Below are 12,817 nucleotides of genomic sequence, written 5' to 3'. Positions count from 1 at the left end.
AACTCATAAATTTTATTGTATATTTAGTCACCATCTGCTCCCATCTAAGTGTCAGTAATACCTGCTGGGACTAGATACTATCTGCAGTGTAAAATGAGATCAGAAAGTCTAGAATGTCTTAACTAGAGCAGGGAATATTAGCCCGAACCCGACGGGACCCGAGAGGTCCTGCCGGGTTTGGGCTGTACTTTTTATTATTTCATTCGGGCCGGGCCGGGCTCGGGCTTTAAACCGTTATATGCGCGGCAAATAAATTATCATGTGATAACGTTCGATCTATACGCGATGAATGCAAAATGGATGTTACAGAAGTGAAACGGAGATTAGCCCTTAATGCGCACAATTGAAAAATGTCGGGCTGCAAACGGGTCGGGCTCTACGGAGCTGTCAATTATAACGGGCCGGGCACGGGCCTGGTTCTTTCGGACTCGGGTCGGTTTCGGGCTGACTTTCAAGGCCCGTTTCATGCTCTAGTCTTAACTAATCTGGGGGAGATTTCTAGGTTTTGTGGACAGAGAGCATCTGAAAGACAGAACTTTGAATTAGAAGGATTGAGGCTGGAGTTCTTCCTGGCATTCACCAAAGAAGAGCAGGAAAGAGGCGTAGACAAGAGTCTGAGACGGGAGTGGATTTTCACTCCTGTTCCGTCCCACTCCCACAGAAAAAAATTGTGTCCTGTCCCGTCCCGTCCCGTCAGAGTAGAAATCTAAATCCTGTCCCGTCCCACTCCTGGTGAAATTACTCTCACTCCCATCCCGCTCCCATTCAGAATGACTCCCGCTCCTGCACCACTCCCATTCTTGTTGTCTTCAATAAGATTTCTGCCGATACATTGAATCTGAATTTCTATGAAGGGTCAGTTAAGTTCCTGTTTCTAACTGTAGTAACTGTTGGTCCCTCCATTGTTGTTTTTGAGCGCGGGTGAAAAACTCAGAGCGGAAGCCCTGTTGGTTTTTGGGTCATGTAGTTTTTTTGACACGCATTATAGTGTAGGCTTCAAGGAAAAAAACTACAAAATGGCGGTGCCAGTACTGAATTTTATTTTCTTTCTATTTTCTTTCGTTTTTTGGAATCGATCCTAGTTTTATTTTTAGTTACTATTGGTTTGCTCCTGCTCCTGTCTGCTCCCGTTAATGTTTAATCCTGTACCATCCCTATAACGTGATCGTTACTAATACTGACTCCCATCCCACGGGTCGCGGGAGTCCCACGGGACCCCCGCGACCCGTGGGATTCCCGAAAAAATGTTATTCTCTAGCATAGAATCAGTCCAGTGTGCAAACTTGTAAAAAAACCACGGGCTTCCACGGAGCGCTGCCCTGTGGGGTCTAAAGCCGTCTCAAAGGTTGGTTGGTACCAAGACCTGACCCTCTACCTGCATCCCAATCTACCCAGACCTTTCCCAGTCTACCCAGGCCTTTCCCAGTCTACCCAGGACTTTCCCAGTCTACCCAGGACTTTCCCAGTCTACCCAGGACTTTCCCGGCCTACCCAGGACTTTCCCGGCCTACCCAGGACTTTCCCAGTCTACCCAGGTCTTTCCCAGTCTACCCAGGCCTTTCCCAGTCTACCCAGGTCTTTCCCAGTCTACCCAGGTCTTCCCCAGTCTACCCAGGTCTTTCCCAGTCTACCCAGGCCTTTCCCAGTCTACCCAGGTCTTTCCCAGTCTACCCAGGCCTTTCCCAGTCTACCCAGGTCTTTCCCAGTCTACCCAGGCCTTTCCCAGTCTACCCAGGACTTTCCCGGCCTACCCAGGACTCTCCCAGTCTACCCAGGTCTTTCCCAGTCTACCCAGGACTCTCCCAGTCTACCCAGGTCTTTCCCAGTCTACCCAGGTCTTTCCCAGTCTACCCAGGCCTTTCCCAGTCTACCCAGGTCTTTCCCAGTCTACCCAGGTCTTTTCTCAAGATGTTTCTGAGATGTTGCATCTATGACAGTCAGAGGAACTGCAGCATACGGATTTATTTCCAAACTTTTACTAAAACATTACGGTAAAAAGCCAAACTGAACTCACCCAGATATTTGGATGGGCTGTGGGAAGCGGAAGAGGATGTAGTCCCCCTGGAGGGGTGTGATTGCCCACATGAAGTCTTCTCCGTCGTAAAGTCGCTGCAAACTGTGCTTCTGGTAGTACTTCATGCTGGTGCTGACCTCTGCAGGGGGGTTACTGTGAGCCTGGAACAAACTCTGCTTCCCAAAGTCCCTATCCTGCAGGGGAGCAGAAGAAGGCCGTTAGTACCAACAACAGGCTCCGTCTCCTTCAGGGAAACCAGGACTCCTGTCCTCATGGTGCTGCAGTAGAATAAACCATCTACCACATACTGTAGGGGGGTCAAGTCCTGACTGACAATCTTCACCAACATTTCACCTTAGAGATCTGTGCAAAGACACGCACCTCCAAACCCAAAACTGTAGAAATAAACTTTTTTTTTTTTTTAAACTGCTGCTTTGATAGAGGAAGTAAGATGGAAGAGGACCAAGGAAAGCAACGAGTCGCAGTGGATTAGCTAGTCCTTAGAGGGGTCTCCACAGAGTCCTGGAGGAGTTTAAATGGTGGGCTTTCCCTCAGGCATGGCCCCAAAGAGGACAGGGAATCTAAACAGACTGGGTTTTAAGAGATGTGGTTGGATGAGATCACAGGGAGGAGTTTTTCATGGTGGTTTTGTTCTGCGTTTCTTTTCAGCTGCTTTAGGCCTTATAGTCTGGGTGTGATCCACATCCTTAAGGTTCTACCTGCATCCACACCTCTGAGTTCCCCTCCATCCACAGACAGCAGAGCTCCAGCTCAGATGAAGCCCTTTGATGGAGCAAATCATTCCCAGATTATTAATTCAGCTCATCATTAGAGCCCAAACCTTCATGGCCCTGCTGACAGCAGAGAGAAAGCAACGCCCACTGCAGGAATTCATGGAATCTTGTAACTTTCAGTTTGTTTTCTTATCATAAGCTTCATTGCATTTAGTGTAATGATTCACCTGTTGCTCACCTGTGTAACCAGGACACAGGTCCAACTGGTTCTCCCGCTCTATCCACTCTTTGACAGAGTTACAGTATCAGCCCTGCAGGTTCAACCCACTGAGAATAAACATCTCAATCCAGCATAACCTACTAACCCTGAACACCATCCTTATCATCATCATCATCATCTAACAGCGCAAAATGGCGCCAACAGTCATCCATATTTTCTCCCTTTGTCTCCCTGTGGTCACCATTAACTCCAGTAAATAACAAACCAGGCGCCAAGTGAAGCTCCAGCTTTTCTGTTGAGCCAATCAGATTTGATCATTGAAACCTTCCATTGCAGCCGTTAGCTCCACTCGGACGCCATCTTCACTCACCTTCAAACGCTGCAGCTTTCCAGGCAAAGAGGAGTGAAGGCCGACGTGCTGGAACAGGGAGGGCTTATATCTCCGCTTCAGCATGGCCTTCTGAAGATCACAGTGTTTCTGCAGAGAAAAACCAGGTTAGCTTAGAGGACGCCAGCATCCCGTCATCAGCCATGACAGCAATGCCATCATGGACAGAACCAGGGTCCTGATCCACAAGGAGGAGGCTCCAAGGGTCAGATGGGGATCAGGTACAGCAGCAGATCATTGATGGTTCATGAAATGTGGGAAACGCTTTCTAGCCCTTCTCAGTCCATGTCAATGGGGTTAGGATCCAGAATTATTTCCCAGGTAATGCAGGAGCCTGTTGTTATGGAACGGTTATTTTATACTCAGCCATAAGAGGGAAGCACTGAGCACCATTAAAACGTTTGATCTGCAGCGGTTTCTCCATACGCAAGACTTACGTTATCTTTCTCTGGGTTGCAAACCTTCACCCACAGGATGTGATCCAGCAGCCAGTCGATGGGTTTATCCTTGTGAAACATGAGGAAGAATTCCACGATCATTGGAAGGTCGCTGGTCTTAAACATCTTCCCTGGAAAACACAAACACAGAAGCTAAGGCCCAAGCTATGCCTAGCCTAAGAGAGGAGATGTCCTGCAAACACACCAATGAATCCCAGCTGGGAGAACTCCAGGTAGAGCCATTCGCTGGGAGCTGCTTGGGTGGCAAACGCCTTCATGTCGCTATAGTAACCAGTCTTTGCAACCACATCGTCCTCCAGCTGGAAAACACACGAATGTTCAGAGTTATTAGAACTGAGAACCAGAGCATGACAGGGCATGAACTGATGAAGGCTGAGGAAAACATCAGAGTTCTATTCTCTGTCCTAAAGGGTTAATAAAATAATAAACACATTGGAAGAATAAAGCTGTACTGCAGATTTATCATTCAGAAAGGCCATTTCTCAACCTGTGTACTTGTGCTTTCTCATGTCCTCGTGAAATGTCATCAGCCTCAGCCCTAGTACTGTTCCAATTCACTAGAACAGCAGACAGAGAATTGACAATTTTTTTCAAGCTTCACCATATGGACCATTTACTGATTTAGTGCATAATTTAAAAAAAGTTCTGATGCCCGTCTGCAGCAGCCGGGGCTAACGTTAGCCCGTCTGCAGGACCCGGGGTTAACGTCAGTCGGTTTGCAGCAGCAGGAGCTAACGTCACTGCGTCTGCAGCAGCCGGGGCTAACATCACTGCGTCTGCAGCAGCTGTAACGTCACTGCGTCTGCAGCAGCCGGGGCTAACATCACTGCATCTGCAGCAGCTGTAACGTCACTGCGTCTGCAGCAGCCGGGGCTAAAATCACTGCATCTGCAGCAGCTGTAATGTCACTGCGTCTGCATCAGACGCTGCTAACATTAGCCGGTCTGCATCAGCCGGCCCTTCTGCAGTAGCTGGTGCTAACGTGTGTTTATCTGACTGTGTTCATCATTATTCCCCCATTAAATGAAAAAAAAAGTCATAATTTATTATTATCTAGACCAGGGGTCTTCAAAGTTTTCCAGGCCAAGGACCCCAAACTGATGGTGAGACGGAGAGGGGACCCACTAGTTATATATATTGGAGTAAATTGTGTTCTATCAAACTGGTCCTATAGTCACTCTATTACAGATGCAGTAATGTAACTAAAGTAATTTCTCCCTGGGATTATTAAAGTATTTCTGCTTCCTGGTTGATGGGACAGGTGTTGTGAATGAAACGGTGCCCGGCTTGAAAGAGCTCCTGTGTGTCTCTGAATGTGTGCATTGATGACTGAAAGACATCTTCTGCCTCCATTTATCTGTTTACTACAGTGTGTTGATTTCATGTTAATGTGGATTTAAACACATTTTAAGTAGTGGAAAAAAATTGAAGGGGGGAATATAAAAATCTAATCAACCAAAACTTTCGCGACTCCAATGCAGTAACTCTGTTGACCCACTAGGGGTCACGGACCCCCTGTGGAAGACCTCCGATCTAGAGACTATTAATGATTAGAACAGGAGGTTAAAGGGGAACATTGTTTTTTTTTTTTTCCCCATTGGGCCCTTGATTTTACGTTATTACATCATGTTCTACTCACCTATATGAGTTTTGTGTCATTTGGAGCCGTTCTGAAGATATTACGTTAGGTTATATCCAAGTGACGTCTTCCTATGGGCAACGAGTTGAAGGCAAAAACTAAACTATTCATCATTTATTCTTTATGGTACGCCAGCATTCAGAACATGTAGGCCAATCACTGTCCCACAGACATCTGCGGTTATATTTTTTAGATTTATTATTCTTAAAACAAAGCGGCTCGTGTATGACGTCATCCGTGTGCGCCGGCTACCATTCATTCATACTCACACCGCTTTGTTTTAAGAAAATACACTTGATATAACCGAACAGAATATCAGAACAGCTCCAAATGACACAAAACTCATATGGTTGAGTAGAACATGATGTAATAACGTAAAATCAAGGGCCCAATGTAAAAAAAAATAACTGCGTTCCCCTGTAAATGCTAGCTTTGAATGTGGTGATGTCATCTGTACGCTTTTAGTTTTCTGCTCTTTTCTTTAGATTAAATATTTTAATCTTTTTGCCATAATTCATGAGCAAAGCAGAAAACATCAGAACAAAGAAAAGACTTCAGCCGGCATTTGGAGGTTCACATGGAGGTGAGGAACCTTCAGAACCACCTCTATCTCCTAGTCTGTAATGGTTTTCAAACAGCTAGGATCAGATAATGAGGATACCAGGATGAGAGCGGCTCCAGGTGGCACCGATCTGCCATCATGGTAGTAGATTCTAGGGAGTGATTCATCTAAAGGAGCCAGTGTCAGGAAGGAGGGGTGGATTTACCTGAACATAGTAGCTTCCTTTGTCTTGTGCATAGAGCATCAGGAAGCTGTAGTCCAGGTTCTGCTTAGTTCGCCATCTGAAAAAAAAAGACAAGTCACTTGATACTGTTCCGGTGAGCCAGACTACAGGAGACGATCTGAGGCAGGAGGACCTGCCATATCACCCTGACCAGTGATAGGAGTAACGGCGTTGAAAGTAATGGCGTTACTAACGCCGCTACCTTTTTTTAGTAATGAGTAATCAAAATTATTACTCTTACTGTAACTATAAGCAGTTACAATTGCCGACACCCAGTTACTGCACGTTACTCAGGTCGCACAATTAACCTTTTTTCACGATAGGACTCGTGCGCACCTTGTCATGAGAGAGGGGAGGATGGAGAGTGAGGAGGACTCCAGCAGCAAAACAGCGCTTTCCAGATGGAAATACCGGTGTTACGTCGAGCTGCGTTTCCCTATCAGATACGGTTTCCCCTGCATCTCCGCACAGCGCGGCGGCACGATTCACTGCTCAAGCGACAGGATGCATGCTTGCTAAAGGCGCGTAACAGCCGCCCTGTGCTCGCGCCACAGGAGAACTACGGAGAGCGTGAACGATCATTAGACATCCCCAGTTATTAATTTCATACACTTGCAAAAGCAACGCAATAGTTACTTTTACTAGTAACTAGTTACTTTTATTGTAGAGTAACTCAGTTACTAACTCAATTACTAATCATGATAACCGTTCTAACTGTGCTAATGGTTTCAGCCATCCTGATGGTTCCAATCATGCTAACCGTTCTAACTGTGCTAATGGTTTAAGCCATCCTGATGGTTCCAATCATGCTAACCGTTCTAACTGTGCTAATGGTTTAAGCCATCCTGATGGTTCCAATCATGCTAACTGTTCTAACCGTGCTAATGGTTTTAGCATCCTGATGGTTCTAATCATGCTAACCATTCTAACCGTGCTAATGGTTTCAGCCATCCTGATGGTTCCAATCATGCTAACCATTCTAACCGTGCTAATGGTTTAAGCCATCCTGATGGTTCTAATCATGCTAATGGTTTAAGCCATCCTGATGGTTCTAATCATGCTAACCGTTCTAACCGTGCTAATGGTTTAAGCCATCCTGATGGTTCTAATCATGCTAACCGTTCTAACCGTGCTAATGGTTTAAGCCATCCTGATTGTTTTAATCATGCTAACCGTTCTAACCGTGCTAATGGTTTTAGCCATCCTGATGATTCTAATCATGCTAACCGTTCTAACCGTGCTAATGGTTTTAGCCATCCTGATGATTCCAATCATGCTAACCGTTCTAACCGTGCTAATGGTTTAAGCCATCCTGATGGTTCTAATCATGATAACCGTTCTAACCGTGCTAATGGTTTAAGCCATCCTGATGGTTCCAACAATGCTTACTGTTCTAACCGTGCTAATGGTTTTAGCCATCTGGATCATTCTAACAATGCTAACCGTTCTAACCATGCTAATGGTTTTAGCATCCTGATGGTTCTAATCATGCTAACTGTTCTAACCATGCTAATGGTTTTAGCATCATGATGGTTCTAATCAAGCTAACCATTCTAACCGTGCTAATGGTTTAAGCCATCCTGATGGTTCTAATCATGATAACCGTTCTAACCGCGCTAATGGTTTAAGCCATCCTGATGGTTCTAACAATGCTTACCGTTCTAACCGTGCTAATGGTTTTAGCCATCTGGATCATTCTAACAATGCTAACCGTTCTAACCATGCTAATGGTTTTAGCATCATGATGGTTCTAATCAAGCTAACCATTCTAACCGTGCTAAAGGTTTTAGCCATCTGGATCATTCTAATCAAGCTAACCATTCTAACCGTGCTAATGGTTTTAACCATCCGGATCGTTCTAATCAAGCTAACCATTTTAACCACGCTAAAAGTTGTAACACAGGAACACATCAACAGACTTTTTGATACCAAAACACTGCATTCCTTAAATCAATACTTTGGTATAACGGAGCTTGAGAAAAACAAACTGACCCATAAAATAAACTGGGAATATGTAGACTAGATATTATGTAGCGGTTCTAGAAAGAGAACCACTGTAGAAAGTTGGAGGACTGAAGGTGTTTGAACTGTGTACTGGAATAAGCTGGCGAAGGTGATAGAGCCAGTGACCTTAAAAATGTTGACCACATTTTCTGCCATTGAAATTAACTGTGCTGTTCGTCGCCACATCAGGAGTGGATGCTGATGAAGCGTGATTGCAGCTCTAGGACACCATTAGCTGGCTGCACACAAAGCACCTAGTGGCTTTTTATGAGGGTTACTTTAGTTACATTGAAAATGACAGAAACTTCTCAATTTTTAAATCAGCAGGTCACCTTTCCAACACGACAGCCAAACTGCATGCCAATGATGATGTCCATGATAAGACGGATGGAAGGAAGAAAGCGGACACTGTCCGGCCCAGCAAACAGCTGCTGTGCTGGGACGGACAGGCAGAGGTAGACCTGGAGGAAACACCTTCTCTGTTCTCATCTCCAAGCGTGCTGATGATGTCACCGCTGTCAGGACAGTACCCAGAAAGCCCTGGCTGAATCCTGAGGTGATGCCTCTGCTGAAAGCTATGGACGCCATGTTCTGGATGGGTGAGGCACTGTTTTCTCCAGTGACCTGGAGCACCAACACTTCCTGTCGGGTCAGGGAAGATAATCAGGATCTCCAATTCCCCAGAAAGCTGCAGAGAGCTGGACTGTGGAGCTCAGACCAGAGGAACTATCATCTCTGTGGTGAAGAGCATCCTCTGCAGAGGGAGGGAGCTCCACCCATCCTGCACACTCACTGTTCCAGCCTCTCACCTCAGGCAGGCAGCTGAGGTCAGACCAACAGTCTCCATACCCCAGGAATCATAAACAGTTTTCTGCCCCTGTACGGTAGAGCAGAGGATTTATGGAGCAGTGGCGCCCAGATGCATGTCTCTGTTCACGGTGACTTCTCTAAACGCTCTGCTGCAGATGTTTGCTCACAGCAGTTTGGTTTTCCTGGAGCGGGAATCTTTTCAAGAAGATGTTTGATTCTTACTTTACTCTCTCCTTGGAGTCTCCAAAGGTCTCTTTGAGGAGGTTGAAGTCGGGGTAGTAATGCTGCGAAGGGGAGACCACCTCCAGCAGGCCGGACTGCACTTCTTCAGGAAAACTAGCAGATGAGAGAACAGAACAACAGGAACATCAATCAAAGGCTTTCTCCTTATACCTAAGCTGAGAACATGATGTCAAGTCTTAACTTTGACTAGGCCATTCCACACACACCAATAGTCTGTGACTGGATTAAAACATTAGCCCCATTTCCACTAGACTTTAGAAACTGCCCAGAGATCGCGCAGAGCTCGGTAACCCAGGTAACTGTTGAGTGTGAATGGCGCAGAACTGAACCGGACCGTTCCAAACCCAACCAAACCGTGCTAAGCTGGTACTGGTTCATCAGTGAGGCTCGGCCCGGTTCAGTTCTGGCCCGGTTCTCAATGAGCAGACCACCTCATCTCCTTACAGTCAGCCTCTGTAATCTTTCCAAATAATCCTAGCTTCCCTAGCGTGCCGCACGATTTCCATTGATGATTCTGCTTAGCAGTGTGATGACGTCGTTTCCTGCGTCTGGAAGCCCTGATTTGACTATCGTCTGTCGTATCCACTTCCCAAAAGCCGACTCTGTCAAAGAAATTCACCATAGGCTGCGTTCTTCGCCTGACTTTCTGTAAACTTCCTGAATGTTACTGGCGCCGCCATGTTGGTTTGCTTGTTTCCCCTCTAGAGAGCAGTAGTACCGTAGATTGCCACTAGGAGGCGAGGAACCGCGCTAGCGTGGTGTGGAAACGGTCGTAAGGAACCGGGGTCGACACGGATCGGTTTCAGAGGGAATGGAAATGGGTCTATAGTATCTGAATGTTGTGGCTGGTTCTACAGCTGGATGGTCTCAGGTTTTCCCCCTGGATGGTCCTGGATTTATTTCCTGATTCCCTATCCCTTAGCATGATGCCCCCTCTGCTATGTTTGGCCATGTACCAACTGCAGAGTCCTTCACCCCAACTTAAACTTCTCTAGAGCTTTACCTCTGGTCCATCTACTGGCTTCCTTGGTCTTCCTGGATCTGGTTGGTCACTCATGTTCTCTAACAAACCTTGATTGGTTTTGCTGGAGTTTATTTAGGACAATAAGAACCAGCATCATTCTTTCCTCCTGCTCCTTCTTCATGTTTGTCTTGTCCTGCTGAATAATGCTGGTAATAGACGTTTAAACGGTGTGAATACCACCATCCCTGTTAGGGAATGTGTGGATGCAGCTAGAGGTGGAGAGTAGTCCTAACCACTAGTGTAACTTTCCGAAGGACTGGTGTGGACATGTCCCCACCAACTTTGGGCATGGAGGGGACAGTCCCCACCAATAATTTCCACTTTTTCCCTCCTTTCTGCTTATTTACTTTAGTCAACAGTAACTGGGTGCAGCTGTCTGTGTTTTCACTCCATGTTTTTTCCTCGCTCTCCCGCTGCTCTCCAGTCCCTCCTCTCAGTGAAACATCATCAGATCTGTTGCTTTGGGACATATTATTTGGCGTCGTTATTCACTGCGTACAGAGCCGCTATGTGGATGAGAAGATATACCCGATATGGAAAGCCATTTTAACATACAGTTGGTTTCGTCAGAACCTCTATGGCAAGCCGTTTTATAATGAAAATAGCAGCAGCACTCAGTGAATATTAACCAGCAGCTACTCTGATATATGTTTAAGTAAAAGTTAGGAGACGGGTTGGTTAAAAAAAGGTTTAGTTAGTTACACATACAGACCTTTTTCAGCTAAAACTGGCAGCAGATTGTACATTTATATAAGTTAAAAAAGCTGGGCTTCTCAAAAGACCATTACTCAGAGTTACAGATTACATAAATAGCTGTGCAGCAACCCAGAGACAGCCAGACTCACAGGACACAGACTTAAAAGTATAAGAAACCTACAAGAATTAAAGCAAAAATAATACAATTCAGCGTATAAATGATTTTTGAAATGAAAGGTTCAATAAATAGACTTTGTCTGTCAGTGACATCTGGGACAAATTTCTAAATTAGATTTTGCTTGTGAAGGAGGATGATCACTGATGCAGCTTAAAGGGAAGCCATGCATGGATCGATAGAAGTGAAGTTGTGTCCATAATAGGGATGCAGGATATATTGATGTTGGCATCGATATCGGCTGTTATTCCTCATTTTTTATACATTAATGTTTTTGAGCCCTTTATAAATAAAGCACTAAAGGCAGGCATCTGTCTAGATCTATAAATATTAGTGTACTGTGGTTCTCTGGTGTTCTCAACAATAGGAAAGCATTCAATAAATAGATGTTTGAGCTCATTTTGGGAAAATATAAACCCTATTGAAAGCATTTAGTAGCTGTAGGTCCATCAGCCCCCACCCATAGAGCGCCACCCCCCATAGAGCGCCACCCCCCTTAGAGCACCACCACCCTTAGAGCGATCCATAGTGCCAGCATGCTTTAAGTCTGCCTCCATTATTCCGGTCCCAAAGAAGCCTCAGGTCACCTCACTCAATGATTACTGGCCTGTCCAACGAACGGGTCCATTCCTTTGGAATGGGGGTCGTTTGGCTTCTTTGTTAGTCTGCAATGCCCCATACCTGTCTATGTCTCTGAAAGGGGGGTCATTCAGAGACATAGACAGGTATCTGCCATTGGAGAGGGAGTGCAAAGGGTAACACCATGATGGTAACCAAAAGCTTCCTTCATCCCACCCAGAACCCAGCAGAAATACTGAAGGATTGAGATGGATGTGTGCTCCTCCTGGCTAGCTGACCTCCACCTTAACGCTGATCGGCCCTCAGGCAGCAAACCTTTCTGACGGGGCTTCGTTCTTACTGGTCTTACTGGGATCCAACTGGCTTGGTTCATATTCTCCATCATTAGATGAAGAGAAAGAGATATGAGAGATTCAGATACTGCGGCTGCTGGAATGGAAACGATTGATTTCATTTCTATGGGCTGGTCTGTGGGCCTGATGGGAGCCACTCACCTGTCAGAGAGGGAGCCAGCCACGCTGTCCACATACTCCACATCCGTCTGTGTGAAGGGAGGAACAAAGGGAGCTTAGTGATGCTACGTCCTGAACAAAGGAGACGTCGGCCTGAACACCTCAGGAAGGAGCGAGGCTCCGACCTCAGAACGGCCGCTCACATGGGTTCACCCTACAGACCCACAGGAGAACAGGAAAAGCATGTTCTAGCAGCAGCAGCAGGAGGAGGAGGAAAAGGAAGAGGAGGAGGAGGAGGAAGAGCAGGAGGATGAAGAGAAAGAGGAGGAGGAAAAGGAGGAGGAGGTGTGCCCTTCAGGCGCCGACCAGACCTGCTGTGGACCTGCATGTAGGAACCTTCCCTCCATGCCTCCTTCAGAGACGGCAGGAATCCATCTGAGCTTTTAACAGTCAGAGGAAACCTGCTGCGGGGGTCAAAGGTCATCTGAAAAACCAACAGTTTCCAGGAGATCTGAGGTCTGGCAGGGGGCCGCCATCAGGGCGAAGAAGCTAGAAGTTTCCATCAGCCAGAGACAGCTGGAAGCTTCTACTGATGA

At 46.2% G+C, this 12,817-nt stretch overlaps 1 protein-coding gene across 1 annotated transcript in view; it reads right to left on the bottom strand.

Moving 5' to 3' along the window:
* The window catches only part of zgc:154054 (uncharacterized protein LOC777616 homolog), a 34,566-nt gene that overhangs the window by 17,702 nt on the left and 4,047 nt on the right, over nt 1-12,817 (bottom strand). The window contains exons 5-11 of the mRNA XM_038298169.1: nt 12,264-12,310; nt 9,275-9,388; nt 6,221-6,296; nt 3,999-4,113; nt 3,794-3,924; nt 3,339-3,446; nt 2,015-2,208 (exon numbers count right to left, since the gene is read on the bottom strand). Coding sequence (XP_038154097.1) covers nt 2,015-2,208; nt 3,339-3,446; nt 3,794-3,924; nt 3,999-4,113; nt 6,221-6,296; nt 9,275-9,388; nt 12,264-12,310 — 785 coding nt within the window. The remainder of the gene's footprint in view (nt 1-2,014; nt 2,209-3,338; nt 3,447-3,793; nt 3,925-3,998; nt 4,114-6,220; nt 6,297-9,274; nt 9,389-12,263; nt 12,311-12,817) is intronic.

This window comes from Cyprinodon tularosa, unplaced genomic scaffold (genome assembly GCF_016077235.1).
Source record: "Cyprinodon tularosa strain WSP-4 unplaced genomic scaffold, ASM1607723v1 ctg1108, whole genome shotgun sequence".
Taxonomy (NCBI): Eukaryota; Metazoa; Chordata; class Actinopteri; order Cyprinodontiformes; family Cyprinodontidae; genus Cyprinodon; species Cyprinodon tularosa.
Note: the sequence above shows the minus strand (reverse complement) of the source record. Positions and strands in the feature narration are given on the sequence as shown.